This window comes from Phyllobates terribilis, unplaced genomic scaffold (genome assembly GCF_046119375.1).
Source record: "Phyllobates terribilis strain yellow unplaced genomic scaffold, ASM4611937v1 Scaffold_11__3_contigs__length_659146591, whole genome shotgun sequence".
NCBI lineage: Eukaryota > Metazoa > Chordata > Amphibia > Anura > Dendrobatidae > Phyllobates > Phyllobates terribilis.
In genome coordinates, this window is record NW_027362771.1 from 99,368,889 (window position 1) to 99,391,960 (window position 23,072).

The window sequence follows — 23,072 nt, forward strand, 5'->3', positions numbered from 1 at the left end:
GAATCCTATGTGACTACCTTTTTAGCAATTTAGTTGCGGTTGTGAGCAGCAGCACCCTGAAAGTACAGAAGCCTCCGGTTTCTAGCTGTGCCTTGTAGTTCTCCACTAGTTAGGGGCCAGTCCCCTTTGCGGCCTGATCCCTCCACGTTCTGGTATATTCGGGCGCACAAGTGGCTTTCGCACTCACCGTGCCCCTGGGATGCCCTCACTCCTGGAGCCTTCCTCTGCTCCCTTCCTCTTCTAGCCTGTCCTCCTGGGCCTCTCAATCTAGGCCCTCTTCTCTGAGCAGAGCTCCTACAGAGCTCCTGCTCCCACTCCTTCTCCTCTCAGACTGTCCTGAACACTCCCAAGATGGTTCCCTTTTTGTACTCCTACTCAAAGTGCTCCCCTGTCCTGCTTCCTCCACCCACACCCACTACATGGTTCCCCCTCTCTCGGTTCCCCCCACTTCCAACCAGGGACAGAGCTCAGCATAAGCCAGTGCATCTTGCCCCGCCTGCTGGTCTGGAAGGGTGTAGTGTTAGATGCAGGTGGGTGGGTCCCGGGCAGTACTCCATCCTTACCTGAGAGTGGGATACCACACCTCTGGGTGAGATGCGGTACCTCTGCAACGACTGAACCCGCAGGGGCGCCACAGATATACCATGTTGAACAAATCACCCTGTACGTTTACACCATGGTGACAAATATGCCCGCTAAAGAATTTTCATGTAATTTACAGTATTGACTTTCATGTTATTCAATATTTAAACAGTTTACCATTTTTTTCTTTTTGTCTAAGACTGGTTAGTATTTTCAGGAAAAAAATATGGATGATCTACAGTAGAGTTAAAAAGTGTTTGCCCCCTTCCTGATTTCTTATTCTTTTGCATGTCTGTCACTCTTAAATGTTTCAGATAACAAAACAAATTTAAATAAAAGACAAAGATAACACAAGTAAACACAAAATGCTGTTTTTAACTGAAGGTCTTTATTATTAAAGAAAAAAGATATTCAAAACTACAGGGCCCTGTGTGAAAAAGTGCTTGCCCCCTAAACCTAATAACTTGTTGGGCCACCCTTAGCAGCAACAACTGCAATCAAGCATTTGAGATAACTGGCAATGAGTCTTTTACAACGCTCTGGAGGAATTTTGGCCCACTCATCTTTGCAAAATTGTTGTAATTCAGCCACATTGGAGGGTTTTCAAGCATGAACCGTGTTTTTAAGGTCATGCCACAGCATCTCAATCGGATTAAGGTCAGGACTTTGACTAGGCCACTCCAAAGTCTTAATTTTGCTTTTCTTAAGCCATTTAGAGGTGGACTTGCTGGTGTGTTTTGGATCATTGTCCTGCTGCATAAGCTAAGAGCGCTTCACCTTGAGGTCACGTACAGATGGCTGGACATTCTCCTTAAGGATTTTTTGGTACACAGCAGAATTCATGGTTCCATTTACCACAGATAGTCTTCCAGGTCTTGAAGCAGCAAAACAGCCCCAGACCATCACACTAGCACAGCCATATTTTACTGTTGGTATGATGTTCCTTTCCTGAAATGCTAGATGTAATGGGACATACACCTTCCAAAAAAGTTCAACTTTTGTCTCGTCAGTCCACAGAGTATTCTCCCAAAAGTCTTAGCGATCATCAAGATGTTTTCTGGCAAAACTGAGATGAGCTTTTATGTTCTTTTTGCTCAGCAGCGGTTTTCATCTTGGAACTCTGCCATGCATGCCATTTTTGCCCTTCTTATGGTGGAGTCATGAACACTGACCTTAACTGAGGCAAGTGCGACCTACAGTTCTTTGGATGTTGTTGTGGGGTCTTTTGTCACCTCTTGGATGAGTTGCCTCTGCACTCTTGGGGTAATTTTGGTTGGCCGACCACTCCTGAGAAGGTTCACCACTGTTCCATGTTTTCACCATTTGTGGATAATGGCTCTAACTGTGGGTCGCTGGAGTCCCAAAGCTTTAGAAATGGCTTTATAAGCTTTTCCAGACTGATAGATCTCAATTACTTTGTTTCTCATTTGTTCCTGAATTTCTTTTAGTCTACTTCACTTTGTCAAGCAGGTCCTATTTAAGTAATTTCTTGATTGAGAACAGGTGTGGCAGTAATCAGGCCTGTGTGTGGCTAGGGAAATTGAACTCAGATTCCCAAAGAGGAGATAAACCACACTTAATTTATGTTTTGAGGGGGGGTGGGGGCAATCACTTTTTTCACACAGGGCCCTGTAAGTTTGGATTTCTTTTTCCCTTAATAATAAGACCTTCAGTTAAAAACTGCATTTTTTGATTACTTGTGTTTTCTTTGTCTTATATTTAAATTTGTTTTGTGATCTGAAACACTTAAGTGTGACACACATGCAAAAGAATAAGAAATCAGGAAGGGGGCAAACACATTTTCACACCACTGTATGTTTTGGATAGTAGAAGAACATAACCACGGCACTCCAAAAGCACTCAATAGATCAGAAAATGAATTTAAACTTTGTTGAAGTGTCATCATAAAGCTCCAATATGTATAATAGCCAATGTTTCGGTCATCTGTGGACTTTGGTCACGGCCTGTCTTTATTAAGGAGCTTATCCTGCAGTGCTGACCATAAATATTCTTAGGGATCTTTATGCTGACACTTCAATAAAGTTTAATTTCATTTTCTGATTGCATCCCTTGGAATAGATATTTTCTTCTACATTTTGGTGGACCTCCACTACCACTGTAGCACCCTTAGTGAACCGGTAGTGCCCAACTATGATATCTAGTGATCTATGTTTTGTATAGGCCATCATTGTGTGATTGGTGGGAGTTTTGACATCTGGACTCCAACCGATCAGTAGTACAGAGGGGCTTCTATGTACTGAACTCAAGCACATTGGCTTGATTTTATACTTAGTTGAGCCTGCTAGTGTTAATTAGTGGGTGCCACAGGGTTTGGATCTCCAGTTGAAGCCTACTCTACATCCCGTGGCACTGTTGCATTGGTCATCGACATTCATTGTATAATGAACAGGCAGAATAGACAAAACCTGCTTTTGCTGTCTTCGAGGCTGTTACTTTATTTCATGTAAAAATAAAAAAAAGAATAATAGGACATACAGTACAGACCAAAAGTTTGGACACACCTTCTCATTTAAAGATTTTTCTGTATTTTCATGACTATGAAAATTGTATATTCACACTGAAGGCATCAAAACTATGAATTAACACATGTGGAATTATATACTTAACAAAAAAGTGTGAAACAACTGAAAATATGTCTTATATTCTAGGTTCTTCAAAGTAGCCACGTTGTGCTTTAATGACTGCTTTGCACACTCTTGGCATTCTCTTGATGAGCTTTAAGAGGTAGTCACCGGAAATGGTCTTCCAACAATCTTGAAGGAGTTCCCAGAGATGCTTAGCACTTGTTGGCCCTTTGCGGTCCAGCTCACCCCAAATCATCTCGATTGGGTTCAGGTCTGGTGACTGTGGAGGCCAGGTCATCTGGCGTAGCACCCCATCACTCTCCCTCTTGGCCAAATAGCCCTTACACAGCCTGGAGGTGTGTTTGGGGTCATTGTCCTGTTTAAAAATAAATGATGGTCCAACTAAACGCAAACTGGATGGAATAGCATGCCGCTGCAAGATGCTGTGGTAGCCATGCTGGTTCAGTATGCCTTCAATTTTGAATAAATCCCCAACAATGTCACTAGCAAAGCACCCCCACACCATCACACCTCTTCCTCCATGCTTCACGGTGGGAACCAGGCATGTGGAGTCCATCCATTCACCTTTTCTGCGTCGCACAAAGACACAATGGTTGGAACCAAAGATCTCAAATTTGGACTCATCAGACCAAAGCACAGATTTCCACTGGTCTAATGTCCATTCCTTGTGTTCTTTAGACCAAATTTGTCTCTTCTGCTTGTTGCCTGTCCTTAGCAGTGGTTTCCTAGCAGCTATTTTATCATGAAGGCCTGCTGCACAAAGTCTCCTCTTAACAGTTGTTGAAGAGATGTGTCTGCAGCTAGAACTCTGTGTGGCATTGACCTGGTCTCTAATCTGAGCTGCTGTTAACCTGCGATTTCTGAGGCTGGTGACTCGGATAAACTTATCCTCAGAAGCAGAGGTGACTCTTGGTCTTCCTTTCCTGGGGCGGTCCTCATGTGAGCCAGTTTCTTTGTAGCGCTTGATGATTTTTGCAACTGCACTTGGGGACACTTTCAAAGTTTTCCCAATTTTTCGGACTGACTGACCTTCATTTCTTAAAGTAATGATGGACACTCGTTTTTCTTTACTTAGCTGCTTTTTTCTTGTCATAATACAAATTCTAACAGTCTATTCAGTAGGACTGTCAGCTGTGTATCCACCAGACTTCTGCACAACACAACTGATGGTCCCAACACCATTTATAAGGCAAGAAATCCCACTTATTAAACCTGACAGGGCACACCTGTGAAGTGAAAACCATTTCTGGTGACTACCTCTTGAAGCTCATCAAGAGAATGCCAAGAGTGTGCAAAGCAGTCATCAAAGCAAAAGGTGGCTACTTTGAAGAACCTAGACTATAAGGCATATTTTCAGTTGTTTCACACTTTTTTGTTAAGTATATAATTCCACATGTGTTAATTCATAGTTTTGATGTCTTCAGTGTGAATGTACAATTTTCATAGTCATGAAAATACAGAAAAATCTTTAAATGAGAAGATGTGTCCAAACTTTTGGTCTGTACTGTACATTATACAAAATGATTAATCTCACCTTATTTAGGTTAATATTGATGTTAAAACTCTGACCATCTCCTTCCACTTGCCATATCCAAACCCTGCAGGACAGGTCACAAGTGCTGAGACTGAAGCGCTCCAATGTGAAAGTACAGTGAAGATTCCCATGCACTCCATTCCAGATATGATAGAACGGGATCTCCTGTATAAAGACAAAGAATCATTACGAGGTGATAAGCAATCCCATAGTTATTGTGCTTTCATCTCATTGGCAGATCTAATCCGAATTATGGACTCCTGAGAATTATATGATTTGAATCGCATGATCACAAGCTCTTGATTCATTTTCCACTACAACATATAGGTCATGTTGTGAAAATATGTCCAGTGGGGGTTGGCTGATTTTATCCAATGGAGCAGATCTGTGACCAAGGCTTGGCACCTAGTGCTAAAACTGAAGCTATCATGTCAGTGATATTTGCAAAATGCAGAAATGTTAAAGAGTAATTCCCATGTCAGTCATCCAGATTCTGACCAATAGAGGTGAGAGAATCAGAGCTATGTTAATATTTCAATAACTCCCATTCATTTATTGAGTGTTAGAGAAACAGTAGCTCCGAAGTTCTCTGCTGTTTCTGTCAATCCACGTCCAGTGGTCGGTGCCTTTGTGGAGTTACTTCTGTCTTAGACAGGAAGACTGAGATGGGAATAACTGTTTATGACATGCTATATATCCAGAATTCTGTTAGTATTTATTCTTGGAATCCTGCAGATATTCCACAGACAACGCATGCATATGGGATATTTTATACTCCATTCATATACTCCAGAAGTAGTCAGGGTGGAATGATGACATGTTTATTATTAATGTGGACTCCGAGCAGAAAAGTTGCAAATTAACCAGACGGAATTGCAAGGGACTAATTTGCCCTCTGGTCTGCTGGCCAATCTGTTGTATAAGCCAAATATAAAGTATGGATTTCTGCTACACATTTTCTATTACACATAGTTTGATAGTATTAAAGGGGTTTTGCAGATGATGGATGACTTGTTAAAAAAAACAAAGCCAATCAGTTGCTGTGGGCTAATGCTGAGAGGGCTTTTCTTGTGTATAGAGGATAGGACTATTATTTAATATGCTCACTTATATAGCATCATTAATTTCACAGCACTTCACAGATACTAACATCACTGTCACCATTGGGGCTCATAATCTAAAGTCCCAATCTGTATGTTGTATGGGTAGAAACCAGATTACCCGGAGGAAACCGAAGCAAACATGAGAAGAACATACAAACTCCTGGCAGATGTTGTCCTTGGTGGGATTTGAACCCAGGACCCCAGGCTGGAAAGCAACAGTGCTAACCACTGAGCCACCGTGCTGCCTGGTGGCTGAGGAAGAAGAGACCAATTGACTACAAAAGTGCCAGAAAAGGATATCAGCTATGGTGACTATAATTTTAGATACTGTATCATTTTTAACTGGTTTAAGTCCTTTTAAGACTAAATTTCATTTGCTGCAAAACCTGGAAAGTGAAGTATAAAGGCTTGAACCCTTTCTGATGCAGAGTAAGACAACGATTATACCTGGTAGCTGGCCAAGAGCTTGCTCTTCCACATGGTGCTGTGCATGTCATGCACAGAAAGGCGTAGATTGTGATAACTATCCTTAAAATGTAAGATTCGCGGCTCATCTAACATCTGCCCCCCCTGTTGTTTCTCCAGCTGTATGACCTCCTGTGGGAAAAACACACACAATTATAGAGATAAAACATGTTGTACATGATTAATGCATTTGAAGAAACTGGTCCGATAGCATAGCCGTATTATTACAGCTACATGCACCTAGCTCTTTGTCTGTACAGGCAATTTGCATCCATCATACATAGCTTGATGTATTATGTGGTGCTTACATCTGTTTGTTTCTAAGCTTCCAGTGTGTGTTGAGGGTCAGTGACCCTACAGTGGAGTCTGGCTACCATCCTCGAGGGTACAAATGCCTGTTTGGGCACAGCTGCTTTTCTTACCCAGCTGATAAACAATCTTGAGTTGATGAGAAACAAAGTTCAAGTGAGAACTATCTAAAGAGGCCAACAATGCACATCCTAATAGACGGATGTAACTGAGCTTCTGCGATAAGTGGTTTCTTACATTCATAAACAATGAAATGCAGCACAGTACCATTGAAATTGTAAGGATTAATTCAAGGAGTTTACCATTTCCTTGTCTTTACTGAAGAAGGGCACTTTTGCTTTCTATATATTTTTGCTTTCAAAACCTGAAAAAAAATGGTCTCTACAAGGTGAATAGGTAAAAGGCACACCCAGGCCCGATGCCTTTTTGAGCCTTAGACCATGGCCCCAGGTGAGGAACAATCAGAGAAAAGGTATGATAGCAACAAGTCACCAATTCTGTATTTATCACCCACTCCTGGTTTTATCTCCTACTCCTGAGAAAAAATACTGACCGAATACTGACCAAATTATTTGGTCAGTATTTGGTCAGTATTTTTTCTCAGGAGTGGAAGCCAAAACCAGGTGAGGAAAAATCAGAGAAAAGGTATAATAGAAACAAGTCACCAATTCTGTATTTATCACCCACTCCTGGTTTTGGTTCCCACTTCTGAGAAAAAATACTGACCGAATACTGATAGTGGGGCCATGGCCTAAAAGGGCTTTTCTGGTACAGAAGTGGAGACCACCATTGTGAATGGCACAAGGAATAGGCAGACATTGGTAGGGGCGGACCATGATACACTTCCATTGGGGCCATAAAGGTTCAAGTTATGCCTCAGTGATTTAGCCGTTATGTTTTTTTTCAAACAATACTTTAGAAAAAATGCCCACATAATTGTGTATAGTGTATTTTACCCCTGTATAAAGAAAACCTGACAGCTGATTCATGCTACCAGGTCCAGGGGAAGCATGTATCAGGCACTGGCTCCACAAGCTCAGCCAGGTATTTTTGACTTTACCATATTTTAAAAGCCGCTGGGGACCAGCCTGTCCAATTGGTCTCCAGCGCGGCTCAATCACCGGATGCTTCTTCCCTCCCACAGCCAATGAGTGACAAGTCTCTCCCTATATGTGTGTATAGGGGGAGACCTGTCTCTACAGGGGAGCAGGTGCAGAGAAAGTATCTGACTAGTCCCCAGCGGCTTTTAAAGTACGTTTTTCCCTGAAATGCCGCAGCAATTTAGAGTCGATCATACAGCCAGTGTCTGATACATGCTGCCCGTGGATCGAGCAACATGTACATGCTGTCAGTTTCTCTTTAAGTGGCAAATATAAGTAATGACACAGAGGAGATCTATGTCTTTGTTAAATGCCATCAGATGTATGGATGGGTACCCCATTGTTACAGACCAATAAATCTTCATTTTTAAAAATTAAATCATGCTTCATAGCTACAATTTGGTGGCGGGATGATGGTTTAGCCAATGCTTGCTCAATGAAAACAACATGGCAGCACTCCTTTTATGCAATCAATTCCTATACACTTATTACAACACAGATGGAATAATGTATAATAGAATACGTACAATAATGTATAATACTAGGATAATGTTACGCCATGTTTATAAAATATTCAACATTGAAATTGCAATGCCTAGAAGGAAAAGTCAAAGAATTAAGAAAATCACAGGATCCACAGACATATTAATGATATGCGAATGCTGAAAAAATGTAAGCAACATCTGCTAAACCTCTCGATTTATTAAGTATTGAGTATGATACCAATTGCATTCAGTGTAACATAACATTCATCAGACAACCATTAATAACCTTGAAAACATGCCAAGACATGTAAGTGCGTGTATTTCTGAGCATGACGCTCATACTCGATGCTGAAAAAACGAGGTGTTTTGAAAATTTTGTTTCCATTTTTTCCTAATTTGGACATCACTAACATGTCTATCGATCCTGCATTTTCCATAACTCCATGACGTTTCTTTCTTGGTATAACAATTTCGATGTTGAGGAGTGTATCTTCTATCTTCTGTAAATTGGTTTAATGCGTGATACACCAATTAAGAAGTTTGGACGATGTACATTGCCAAAGTTTCATTATTTTTCTTTTCTTTTTTAACAAGGCCAATGCTTTGACTTTGCTTCCCTAATACCTACAACCCTCGCATTATTCTCCTAAGCGCTTAGGTAGACCATCTCCCTCAATGGAGCAAGTAATGAATTATAGCTTTACATCATGTTTTATGGGCTCCATAATCAACAGTCTCCTGTCGTTACAGTCAGTGAACCACATCCCTTCTTTAATAGTTGTGCTTTATGTGTGGCTTTCCCCTTTCACTCACCTTCATGGCATCTTGTGTGTCAGGGATGCAGTACACTCGCAGGCTGTACTCCAGACTCGTACATGAGGTGGGGGCAAAGAGCAGCAGCTTTAGGCGCTTTGTGGCTACCATGCTGAGAGACTCTCCCACCAGAGCAAAGCGTCCCAGCTGCTCTGTGAATAGGTAACAGTTGTGGGACTCCAGGTGGCAGTAATACGTGTGCGATGGACTTCCCCCGTCAAGTTGCAAGACATCCTGTTAAAAACAAGTCATATACTCAACATCAAGAGATTATTTAGGGCTCTCAGGCCAAGTTGAATATTTTGTGAGTTTTTAGTAATATTTGCACTAGTTCAGTATTTGGTCAGTATTTTACTTCAGTATGTGTAAGCCAAAACCAGGAGTGGAACAGTCGGAGGAAAAGGTATAATAGAAACACGTCACCACTTCTGTATTTATCACCCACTCCTGGTTTGACTTACAAATACTGAGGTAAAAAATTCACCAAAGACTCAACATCTTCATGTGGCCTAAGGCTACGTTTCCACAATGAGCTTTTGGTGCGTTTTTGACCCTCCATATTTTTATTGCATCAAAATGCAACGTCTTACAGTTCCAGCAAAGTGGATTTATAGAAATCTCATGCCCATTGTGCTTTTATTTTACTCAGTTTTAAGCAGACCTGCGGTGCGTGTCTCAAATCCGCAGCATGTTAATTTCTCTTGTGGGTACGCTGAGTTTTCTGTGTGGATTTTTCCTATAGACTTGCATTAGAAAATACGCAAGTAAAAAACACACGTGCGTTTCCGAGGCAGAAACTGATCAAAAACGCGTGCAATTTGCACCTAAGCATATCAATAAAGTTATATCAAAACCAAATAGCAGGAAGTATCAAAAATAAAGCAGCATTTTTTTAAAAGCATGACTCGACAAAAAGAGACAAAAACCGCAGGGTCAAAAACGCGATGAAAAACCGCAAGTAAATAATAGGTGCAGAAATTCTGTATCGTCAAAAACTTACCAAAAGCTCATCGTGGGAACATAGCCTTACAGTCATCCGTGTATGCGATGGAACCGGCATATCACTGATCAATCACTCATCTTTTCCAGATTCAGATTTAAATAAGAAATGGATGAACAGACTTTTAACAACTTCATACAAGAGGACACCACAAGTGAATATATTTCCTGGGATTTTTTCTTATTTGGTCTACATAGGTCGATATTCTTTCGTACTCTATATGCATCCAAATTTAGAAATGAATCCAGCCACAGTATTTTTTTCATCACAATGACATACAGAATCTGTAAAAGCAAAGCTCCATACGTCTCGGTATAAAATGGAAGACACATGCAGACACAAATAGTCTATGACAGCTGTACTGCAGATCTGTCCAACACAGGTCTGTAAAACAGCCGTTTGCATCTTGGAAGATGCCCAGAAAAAGAAGATTTGCTTAGGTTATGTTTTAAGGCCGAAACCCAAAGTCTTTAGTAAATCAATAAAATGCAAGGTATAATCAATCCTTATACTGCAATAATAAACGCACTTTCAGTCTCCTCAGCTTCTTCTCCGCTCTAACATGACAGGACACCATGTTCAACGTAACCTACAGTCTTCCTCCCGGCAGACAGAAACATGTCTTCTCTACATAAACTTGGGAGCAGATGGTCAGTGTTTGACAGTCTCCATACAGATTAGATTGTGAAAAATCTAAGTTACATAGCAGACCAATATTTTCTATTTCTACCGATGGTATAAAATCTAAAGTGTAGCTATAGTTCACATTTTTTTCCAATAAATTATTACTGAATGAAAAAATAACCTTTGCATTATAACTGGTTCAATAGCTCTTTCTCTACTTATAAGACATTTGTCTAATTCCATAATGGCTTTTGTGTCATCTGTAGCCATTCTGAACTCACTGAATTAGACAACTACTGTATAACATGCAAAATCAAACTTCTTATTGCATGCTTGTATTACATACAGAATAGACAGTGTGGCTTAGACTGTCCCACAGGAGAATAGGAGAATCCTCCGGTGGGCCCCTGTGCAAGAGTGGGCCACCACCCTCTTATATGAGCAGTACTTGGCACAATATACTTGAATCACTATGTACAGACAAAGGCAGCATCTTATTCATGTAACAATCTACCAGTTCATTGTTATATAAATTTGTGATTGAGGATAATGTCACATTTGCATGTAGCTGAAAAGTGGGGCCTTGGAGTAGGTTACTGGTGGGCCCTTGGCACAGTGTGTGTTGGTGGGTGAGACAGGGGTACACATATTAATATAGATCATCTCACTCTAAGGATCGATTGAAAGCAGAATTTTTTTATTGGAAGTTCCAAATACTCAACTGCTGTGATATATGTGAGACCAGATGATCACAGCATTGAGGCTGGGAGAATATGGGGAGCTTATCCAGGATACTTGTAAGAATTTTGTGCTTGTTCTTTAGAAACAAACACATAATTGTAAAAATGCAAATAAATTTATCTAATTTATACAATGTGATTTTCTTTATATTTTTTTCGGATATTCTATCTCTCAATGTTAAAATTAACCTACCGTTAAAATTATATTATATTCATGTCTTTGTCAGCGGTCAAACTTACAAAAACAGCAGCATGATCAAATAATTATTTCCTTCACTGTAGGTCTGGAGTTTGACTGGTTCTGGCTTTGATCTAAACCATTCCATTGTAGCTCTAGCAGTATGTTTAGGATCTGTATTCTGCTGGAAGGTTAACCTAAGCTCCAGTCTCAAGTCTTTTGCAGTTTCTAACAGGTTTTCTTCAAGGATTGCCCTGTATTTAGCTCCATCCATCTTCCCATCAACTCTGACCAGCTTCCCTGTCCCTGCTGAAGAAAAGCATCCCACAGCATGATGCTGCCACCACCATGTTTGACGGTGGGGATGGTGTTTTCAGGGTGATGTGCAATGTTACTTTTCCTGCAACACATAGAGTTTTGCAATTAGCTCAAAAAGTTCTAATTTGGTCTCATCTGACCAAAGCAATTTATTCAATATGCCATGTAGGGGATACAGCTAGCTGTGGAAGAAGGTGCTCTGGTCAAATGAGACTAAAGTAGAACTTTTTGGGCTAAATGTAAAACTTCTGCTGTGGCTCAGGTTGAGCCCGGGTATACTGCATGCAAGTATTCACTGTATACAGATATTCTGCTTGCTAAGTACAAACTTGTCCTATCTGAAACTCCTTGGTCCCCACCCCATAGACAAAGAGAAGAGAAGTCACGTGCAGTGTATGAATCTTCCTACAGTGGCTTGCAAATGTATTCACCCCCTTGACTTTTAACCTATTTTGTTACATTACAACCTGTGTTTAAATATTTTTAATATGATTTGTGTGTTATGCATTAGCACTAAATAGTCTAAGTTGGTGAAGTAAAGTGAGAAAAATATAGGCATAAATTAAATTTATGGGATCAAATAACTAAAAATTGGCACGTGCATATGTATTCACCTCTTTTATGATTAAGTCCCTAAAAAAATTTCTGGTGCAAGAAATTACCTTCATAAGTACAGGCTTAGTGAAAGAAAGTTCACCTGTGGACAATCTAAATGTCACATGGTCTGTCAGTAAATACACACCTCTTCTGAGAGGCCACAGAAGCTGCAACCCCACTAAGCAAGAGATACCACTAACCAAACAACACAATTAAGACCAAAGAGATCTCCAAACAAGTTAGGGAGAAAGTTGTTGAGAAGTACAAGTCATGTTTGGGTTATAAAAATATCCCAGTCTCTGAGGATCCCGTAGAGCACCATCAAAACCATTATCATCAAATGGAAAGAACATGGTACCACAACAAACCTGCCAAAAGAGGGCCGCACAGGCAGAACAGAGACCAAAGGTAACCCTGAAGGAGCTACTGCGTTCCCAAGCAGAGACTGGAATATCTGTCCATACGACCACAATAAGCCATACACCCCATAGAGTTGGACTTTATGGAAGAGTGGGCAGAAAAAAACTTTCACTTACACACAAAGATTGTAAGGCTTGTTTTGAGTTTGCCAAAAGACATGTGGGAAACTCCCCAAATGTATGGAGGAAGGTGCAATTGAACTTTTTGACCACCAAGGTAAATGCTATATCTGGCACCAAACCAACACCGCTCATCACGCCAAGAACACCATCCCCACAGTGAAACGGGGTGGTGGCAGCATCATGCTTTTGGGATGTTTTTCAGCAGCAGGGAAAGAGAAAATGGTCCAAGTCGAGGGGAACATGGATGGGGTGAAATTCAGGGATATTCTTGAGCAAATCCTGTTTCAGTCTGTCTGTGATTTGAGATTGGGACGGACGTTCACCTTCCAACAAGACAATGACCCAAAGCATACTGCTAAAGCAACACTTTGAGTGGTTAAAGGGAAAATATGTAAATGTTTTGGAGTGATATAGTCAATGCCCAGACTTTAATCCAACTGAGAATCTGTGGTCAGACTTGAAGATTTCTATTCACCAGAGGAAACCATTTAAGTTGAAGGAGCTGGAGCTGTTTTGTCTTGAGCAATGGACAAAAATCCCAGTGACAAGATGTGGAAAGCTCAGAGACTTATCCCAAGCGTCCTTCAGCTGTAATTGCCGCAAAAGGAGACTCTACAAAGTAGTGAATTTAGGGGGTGAATAGTTATACACACTGAAGTTTTCATATATTTTGTCCTATTTGTTATTTGCTTCACAAGAAAAAGAAAATCAATTGTTCACAGTTGCAGACATGTTCTTTACATGAACTGATCCAAACCCTCAAAAAAAACCCCAGTGAAATTCTAGGTTGTGAGGTAGCAAAACACAAAAAAAAGCCAAGGGGTGAATACTAAAGCAAGCCACTGTAAGCATGAACTGAACAGTTAAAATGGCTCTGAAGTATGGAGTTTGGGAGAGCAGTAAGGTAATGACATATACTACAATAATTCATAACTTTGTAATGCCTGAACAATAATTAGATTTGATAAATTATTTACCCTTTATTTGTTGAGTTTTCTTATAATAGTATTTGGATGTACTTGAATGTACTTGGTTGATGTGGGCTCCATCACTTTTTGTAACGCCTTCACATATCTGTCTTTCCGAATCCATTAGATTTGTGTATTTGAACAATTTGTATCATAATGGTCAGCGAATACAATAGGTTGTAGCAAACAAAAACAATCTTATTGGATCAAAGTATTTAATTGCTACTCGAAAATAGAGAATCAAAGAAAGGATAAGCGTTAAAGACAAAAGCAGTGCCGCCACACAGTCCTGAAAAGCTGACAATTATTATATTAATACAATTTAACCTGTGGGCACCAAATGACAGCTTGCAAATACTGAAAAATATTACTTTTTAAGTAGCCGGAAGCCCATGTCAACTGTCATCAAACTTAATGTTGAACCTAATGTCTAGGCATCATTATCCAACAGCCAGAACATGACGTTATAAATGTGGAGACTGCACGGTACATTTTCTGCATCCTTCAAATCCAGTGTCTATGTGATTCATAGTATGCACTGTAAACCTGCAGCCTGTTCAATAAACACCATCAGCCAGGGACCTACGCTATTCTCTGGGAATGTCTCTTATCAAAGTACAGCCGCAAGACATGAAGCGTTATTATTATAATGACATTCCGTAGGCAAGACATCAACTTTGTGTGCCTTAGACATTCAGCACTTGTGTCCTTACAATCTTACATGCAGCACACAGTCAAAAATCTCTATGGGACTATCTCACCAACTATGCAAATACACAATTTACAGTTAAATGGAAGCTATCATCAGAAAATGACTTATTGTTTAAATCAGGTTTTTATGGTACATGGTATTCTTTTAAAATTTTGGTAATTCTTTTATTTCATATCACATGCTTTATTAAAAAACTAAAATCTTGCATTTTTCACACTGGCCACTCGGGCTATTTTAGGCTGTCCTTTGAGGAAGAGTTTGTAGCGGTTTCCTTATCATCAGATACAGGACTACCATGACAGGTAACTAGTGTTGAGCGAGTATGTTCTGTTCCGTGCATGCTCGGGCCGAGCTCCGAGTATTTACAGCTGCTCGGTGATGTGTTTGAATCGCTCCCGTGTGAATGATTTGCAACTGTTTGACAGCTTTATTACATGTGAGGAATGTGTAAGAAATAGACATTCCTCACATGTAGTAAAACTGTCAAACAGTCGCAAATCATGCACACGGGACTAAGTGCCAACTCGGACTGACCCTGGCCACACGGCGGCTTAATCGACTCCGTAAACCAGGGAGGGACCGGGCAGGTGGACCAGGTGCTACTCTGGGACCGAAGTTGTGTGAGAGCAGGTGACTCCCATGGGTCAGATGGCTGAAGCTGACCGGTACAGCGAATGAGCATGGCAGGTAGCTTGACAGGGGGGTCCGGGTAGGCAGGCAGGTGGGCTCAGCAGGAAGCCAGACAGGTGATCCAGGTAGGCAAGCAGGCGGACACGGCAGGTGGCCTGACAGGTGATCCGGGTAGACAGGCAGGCGGGCACGGCTGACAGACTGGCTAGCGGGCACGGCGGATAGGCTGGCAGGCACGGCTGATAAGCAGGCTGGCGGGCACGGCTGATAGACAGGCTGGCGGGCACGACTTATAGACTGGCTGGCGGGAATGGCTAACAGACTGGCTGGCAGGTACTGGAACCTGAGGGCTGAGGAGAGTGTTAGCACACAAACAACAACCTTGCACAGGCACCTCCATTTTGGAGGAGGTGCTTTATATAGGATTGGTCCTCCGGCCATTGGCCAGGGACTTTTTAAGACGGCTCGCGCAGCCCCCTTCAGAGGGAGGGAGTGCGCGCGCGCCCTAAGCACAGTGCCCGGGAAGCTGTGCGCACAACAGCAGCAGCAGGGGAGCTGGAGGACGCTGGACCGGGACCGCGGCAGGGAGGGGAACGGTGTCTCTGCCCGGCAGGAGGCAGAGACGCTGACGCTACAGTACCCCCCCTTTACGCCCCCTCTTCTTTAGGCCCCCAAGAAATTTTTCAAGAAGACGAGGGGCATGAAGGTTCTCCCTGAGCTCCCAAGATCTCTCCTCAGGACCAAACCCCTTCCAATCCACAAGAAAGAAAGTCTTTCTTCTTACCCTCTTGATGGCCAAAATGTTCTCTACCTCAAAGATGTCCTCAGCGGAGACAGGAGCTGGAGTGGTACCTGGATCGTCAGAGAAAGAATTAAGGACAACAGGTTTGAGGAAAGACACGTGAAAGGAGTTGGGGATCCGTAAGGAGGCCGGGAGTTTCAGCTTGTAAGCCACTGGATTTATTTGATTCAGGATCTCGAATGGACCGATGAACCACGGACCCAACTTCTATGATGGAATCTTGAGACGGACATATTTGGAGGAAAGCCAGATTTTGTCTCCCGGACGGAATTGAGGCGGTCCAGACATCTCTTATCAGCATGCTTCTTCATCCGCTCGGAGGACTGAAGAAGCGCAGATCTAGTGTCCTCCCAAATTGCAGAAAATTCACTGACGAGAGACTCCGCGGCAGGATTGTCCACTGAAGTGGAGACGGGAAACGGAATCCGAGGGTGTTGACCTTAGACCACGAAAAACTGAGATTTAGCAGAGGACTCACTCACATGGTTGTTATAGGAAAACTTGGCCCAGGGCAGGAGCTCAACCAAATCGCTATGGTGAGCGTTGACAAAGTGCCGAAGAAATCTGGTAAGGATCTGTTTGATATGTTCCACTTGACCATTGGACTGAGGATGGTAGGCAGAAGAGAAATCCAAAGAGACATCCAGCAGCTTGCATGTGGCTCTCCAAAAGCGAGAAGTGAACTGAACTCTTCAGTCCGAGATAATGTGGAAGGGTGGGTAAGCCGTGGAGACGGAAGATGTGACGGATAAAATCCTTAGCCAGCACAGGTGCAGATGGAAGATCAGGTAGAGGAATGAAGTGAGCCATCTTGGAGAAGTGGTCGACGACCACCCAAATGACAGTACAACCGGCCGATACAGGAATATCCGTGATGAAATCCATTGCAATATGTTGCCACGGAGAGGAAGGAACGGGAAGAGGCAGAAGACGATGGGCTGGAAAGTGCATGGGTATCTTGTTATGGGCACAAGAAGAACAAGCCGCAACAAAATCTGCAACATCCTTGCGCAGGGTGGGCCGCCAATAGTGCCGGGAAATAAGCAGAAGTGTCTTCCTCTGGCTGGCATGGCCAGCCAGTTTGGACGAATGGCCCCAGAGTAAGACCCTCTTCTGATCCTGAGCCGCTACAAAGTTCTTACCAGAGGGAAGATGAGACAGGTCAAATGGAGCAACAGTCATTATTCAGGAGGGATCAATGATGTGTAGACGCTCCTCCTCCAGGTCGGAAGACAGAAAAGAGTGGGATAGAGTGTCGGCTTTAATGTTCTTGTCTGCCGGGCGGTAATGGAGGTTGAAGCAGAACCGAGCAAAGAATAAAGACTATCTGGCCTGACGCGGGTTTAGTCTCTGGGCGGTCTGCAAATACGGAAGGTTTTTGTGGTCAGTGTAGATGACCACTGGGTGCAGAGGCCCCTCAAGCAAGTAGCGCCACTCCTCTAGCGCTAATTTGATGGCCAGCAGTTCACGATCTCCTATGGAGTAATTACGCTCAGCCGGAAAGAAGAGTTTGGAGAAGAAGCCACAGGTCACCATATGCCCGGACGAGGATTTCTGGGTGAGCACTGCTCTGGCTCCGGAGGAAGAGGCATCAACCTCCAGGAAGAACTGTTTATTGCCATTAGGACGGTGTAGCACAGAAGAGGAGGAAAAGGCTTGTTTTAGAGAGATAAAGGCCTTCTCTGTCTCGGGAGACCATTCCCTGGGATTTGCTCCCTTACGGGTAAGAGCAGATATGGGAGCTGTCCGGGAGGAGAAATGAGGAATGAAGATGCAGTAATAGTTAGTGAATCCCAGAAACCGCTGAATGGCCTTCAACCCCTCAGGTAGGGGCCACTTTAAGACAGCAGACACCTTCTCGGGATCCATCCGCAGTCCGGTCTCCGAGGTGTAATACCCCTGAAATGGCAGGGAGGTCTGCTCAAAGAGGCATTTATCTGGAGCCTCAGCAGTACCTGACGAACATCCCTCCGGTGAGAGGGCAGATCAGGGGGGAACACCAAGATATCGTCCAGGTACACCACCACGCAGGAATACAGGAGATCTCGAAAGATATCGTTTACCAACTCCTGGAAGACGGCTGGAGCATTGCAGAGACTGAAGGGAATCATGCGGTACTTGTAGTGACCATCCCAGATGTTGAATGCCGTCTTCTATTCGTCTCCCTGGCAGATCTGCACCAGATTGACGCAGGTCGAGCTTAGTGAAGACCTTGGCGCCCTTTAGGCGGTCAAACAGCTTGGAGATGAGAGGCAGGGGGTACTTATTCTTGATGGTAATCTTGTTTAGACCCCTATAGCCGATACAAGGACGAAGAGAGCCTTCCTTCTTCTTGAAGAAGAAGAATCCTGCTCCAGCCGGAGAGGTGGATTTCTGGATAAATCCCCTAGCAAGATTCTCTTCAATATATTCAGACATGGCACGGGTTTTGGCCAGTGACAAGGGGTAGATTCGCCCGCGAGGAGGTGAAGCACCAGGTATTAGGTCGACGGGGCAATCATAAGGCCTATGAGGTGGTAGTGTCTCTGCCTCCTTTTTCTCAAAAACATCCGCATAGGACCAGTAGGGTGCAGGCAAGCCTGGTAGGTTAGCCGGAGTAGACGGGGGTCGAGCAGGACGAACTAGAACCAGACAGGTCTTATTGCATTCCTGCCTCCAACTGAGCACTTCTCCCAAGCTCCAATTCAGGACGGGCTCATGTTTCTGTAACCAAGGCAAGCCAAGCAAGATGGGATGAGAGAGACCGGACAGTACATAAAAGGAGATCTTCTCCGAGTGCAGCATTCCTACCTGAAGAGTTACCGGCTCAGTGACCAACAAGATGGTCTCAGGGAGAAGTTTTCCATCCACAGAGGAGACAGCTAAAGGATCCGCCAGATGTATGGTAGGAATCTGAAAACGCTCCACAATGGCCTGTTGAATGAGATTCCCAGTGGCTCCGGAATCCAGATGGGCAGTCTCGAAGAAGCGGGTCTCACCACTGGTAACGGAAACGGACAGAGTCAAGGGTGAAGAGGAAGAACTCTTGTCTAGGATGACCTCTCCGAGTGGTTCTAGACACTGGAGTTTCCCAGTATCACAGGGCAAGAGCGGACCTGATGCTGTATATTGCCACAATAGAAGCAACTCCCCACGGCACGAGGGGTCTCCTGGCGAGACTTGACCATCTTGGTTAGGTCAATTTGCATCAGTTCTGGAGAAGACACTCGGGGGAGTGCAGGTTGCGAGACTTGACTTTGGAAGACGGGAGCGAGACGTGGAGGTCTCCTCTCACGCGTCATCTCCTTAGTGCGTTCCAGGAAACGGATGTCAATCCGGGTAGCTAATGACACCAGTTCATCCAGGGAGGGTGTATGTCATGACCGGCTAGCTCATCCTTGATACCTCCGGAAAGGCCCTCCCAAAAGGTTGACACCAGGGCCTCATTGTTTCAAGCAAGTTCAGATGCGCGTGTTCAGAAAAGCACGGCATACTGGCCCACAATGAGACTCCCTTGGCGGAGATGGAAAAGTGAGGAGGCAGTAGAAGATTTTCATATGGGCTAATCGAACACCTTCTGGAAGGCAGTGAGGAAAGCCTGAAGATCGGACACTGGGGGATCCCCTCTCTCCCACAGAGGGTTAAGCCACTCCAACACCTCTCAGATAGGACAGGATAGTATTCTGTTGGGATCTCTGGCGAGAGACCTCTTGGTACAGGTCTGAGAGCGAAGGAGCCTGGGAGCCACCAGGTTCCATGGCCTGTGCAAACTGTTACGGGTCCGGGTGGTGGAACCTCTGTGCTGAGATGCAAGGAGGGACCAGAGGGGCATAACTAAGTGCCAACTCGGACCAACCCTGGCCACATGGCGGCTTAATCAACTCCGTGAACCAGGGAGGGACCAGGCAGGTGGACCAAGTGCCACTCTGGGACCGACCTTGTGTGAGAGCAGGCGACTCCCATGGGTCTGATGGCTGAAGCTACGGTAGGTAGCTTGACAGGTGGTCCGGGTAGGCAGGCAGGCGGGCTCGGCAGGAAGCCAGACAGGTGATCCAGGTAGGCAAGCAGGTGGACACGGCAGGTGGCCTGACAGGTGATCCGGGTAGACAGGCAGGCGGACACAGCAGGTGGCCTGACAGGTGATCCGGGTTTGACAGGCAGGCAGGCACGGCTGGCGGGCACAGCAGATAGACAGGCTGGCGGGCATGGCTGATAAACAGGCTGGCGGGCATGGCTGATAAACAGGCTGGCGGGCATGGCAAACAGACATGCTGGCAGGTATTGGAACCTGAGGACTGAGGAGAGTGTTAGCACACAAACAACAACCTTGCACAGGCACCTCCATTTTGGAGGAGGTGCTTTGTATAGGAGTGGTCCTCCGGCCATTGGCCGGGGACTCTTTAGGACAGCGCGCGTGGCCCCTTTAAGAGGGAGGGAGCACGTGCACACCCTAAGCACAGTATTCGGGAAGCTCCGCGCAACAGCAGCAGCAGGGGAGCTGGAGGATGCTGGATCGGGACCACGGCTGTGAGGGGAGGCAGGAGGCAGAAACGCCGACGCTACAATGTCACTGCTTTCCCTCCCTTCACAATGACCTTTGCACTTGTTCATTAGATGCTTCAATTCTGAGTCTGTTCACTGCTGCTAAAATACATGTAAATTACCTGAAACAGGAAGTTAAATCTATACAAGTCCAAATGACCTGTGTGAAAATTGCAAGATTTCTAATTTGCATTTTTAATAAAGATTGTTATATGTGTAAAGTGCCAGAGAGCAGTAGCCGTGGGTGAGTTGCTGCTCCATGTCGCCCTGGCACTTTACAGAAAAATCATGTCTCAATCCCGATGTGCTGGCATCTGGGGTTTACGTTACATTCATCTGTAGGGCGCAGACCTTCGCTGTTTCCAGGTCTCCATCTTCCGGAGCCACCGCAGATAAATCAGGGGATACCCAGTTCATTTCAACACACAGAAGTTTGCTGGACAGTTCAAGTTCATCAGATTGTAACATGCAGTATAGGGCACAACACTTCTCAATTCTTTTTTCCTTAATACAGTACATTTTCAGCATTTCTATCCGTTCTTCCCTGACTATCCCTACGCCCACTGATCCTGTTAACTCCAGTTCCATATTACACCCGAGATCCGTTACCTTCCCCACATACAGTTCCAAGTCTATCTTCCTCTGTTTGCCAGGGGATGAGGTACTCTTAGTAGCAACTATATTGAGCCTTGAGCTCCGGACTTTGCAGGAATGTCTGCAGGGGATTCTATAAGGCCTCGTGCTTCCCAGAACATTAGGTCCTCGCTTTTGATATCTGCACACTGCACCTTGAACTTGACCCTGTCACCTTAGATAACGGATTCCCTATCTAACCAACTATCAGGAAGCAGTCTCTTTTTACAGGAACTAGCCCCTCTCACTATGGGCTAGATCCGAACTTTAACTATATCTGTCCTTACAATCTGTAACTGGGCAGATCTCCCTCATAAACTGTATGCATTACATTTCTATACATTTACAATGCTTACCACACTCTATCTTACTGTATACTTATTCCATACTGCACACTACTCACACACATGCACACTTTACATTACCTACACATTATATCACAGGATTACCCAATACATTGCAAAACCGCAGGACTTAATTTACACTTCACAAAACACTTTACAGTGGTGGCCAAAAGTATTGGCACCCCTGCAATTCTGTCAGATAATACTCAGTTTCTTCCTGAAAATGATTGCAATCACAAATTCTTTTGTATTATTATCTTCATTTAATTTGTCTTCAATGAAAAAAACACAAAAAGAATTGTCCTAAAGCCAAATTGGATACAATTCCACACCAAACCTAAAAAACGGGATGGACAAAAGTATTGGCACTGTTTGAAAAATCATGTGATGCTTCTCTACTTCGTGTAATTAACAGCACCTGTAACTTACCTGTGGCACCTAACAGGTGTTGGCAATAACTAAATCACACTTGCAGCCAGTTAACATGGATTAAAGTTGACTCAACCTCTGTCCTGTGTCCTTATGTGTACCACATTGAGCATGGAGAAAAGAAAGAAGACCAAAGAACTGTCTGAGGACTTGAGAAACCAAATTGTGAGGAAGCATGAGCAATCTTAAGGCTACAAGTCCATCTCCAAAGACCTGAATGTTCCTGTGTCTTCCGTGCGCAGTGTCATCAAGAAGTTTAAAGCCCATGGCACTGTGGCTAACCTCCCTAGATGTGGATGGAAAAGAAAAATTGACGATAGATTTCAACGCAAGATTGTGCAGATGGTGGATAAAGAACCTCGACTAACATCCAAACAAGTTCAAGCTGCCCTGCAGTCCGAGGGTACAACAGTGTCAACCCGTACTATCCGTCGGCGTCTGAATGAAAAGGGACTGTATGGTAGGATACCCAGGAAGACCCCACTTCTTACCCCGAGACATAAAAAAGCCAGGCTGGAGTTTGCCAAAACTTACCTGAGAAAGCCTAAAAAGTTTTGGAAGAATGTTATCTGGTCAGATGAGACAAAAGTAGAGCTTTTTGGCAAAAAGTATCAACATAGAGTGTACAGGAAAAAAAAGAGGCATTCAAAGAAAAGAACACGGTCCCTACAGTCAAACATGGCAGAGGTTCCCTGATGTTTTGGGGTTGCTTTGCTGCCTCTGGCACTGGACTGCTTGACCGTGTGCATGGCATTATGAAGTCTGAAGACTACCAACAAATTTTGCAGCATAATGTAGGGCCCAGTGTGAGAAAGCTGGGTCTCCCTCAGAGGTCATGGGTCTTCCAGCAGGACAATGACCCAAAACACACTTCCAAAAGCACTATAAAATGGTTTGAGAGAAAGCACTGGAGACTTCTAAGGTGGCCAGCAATGAGTCCAGACCTGAATCCCATAGAACACCTGTGGAGAGATCTCAAAATGGCAGTTTGGAGAAGGCACCCTTCAAATATCAGGGATCTGGTGCAGTTTGCCAAA

General features: G+C 43.9%; 1 protein-coding gene across 4 annotated transcripts in view; it reads right to left on the minus strand.

Moving 5' to 3' along the window:
* The window catches only part of UNC5A (unc-5 netrin receptor A), a 598,360-nt gene that overhangs the window by 22,467 nt on the left and 552,821 nt on the right, over nt 1-23,072 (minus strand). For all 4 annotated transcript variants that reach the window (XM_073651368.1, XM_073651367.1, XM_073651370.1 and 1 more), the window contains 3 exons: nt 8,998-9,231; nt 6,273-6,422; nt 4,723-4,887 (listed from right to left, as the gene is read on the minus strand). In XM_073651368.1, coding sequence (XP_073507469.1) covers nt 4,723-4,887; nt 6,273-6,422; nt 8,998-9,231 — 549 coding nt within the window. The remainder of the gene's footprint in view (nt 1-4,722; nt 4,888-6,272; nt 6,423-8,997; nt 9,232-23,072) is intronic.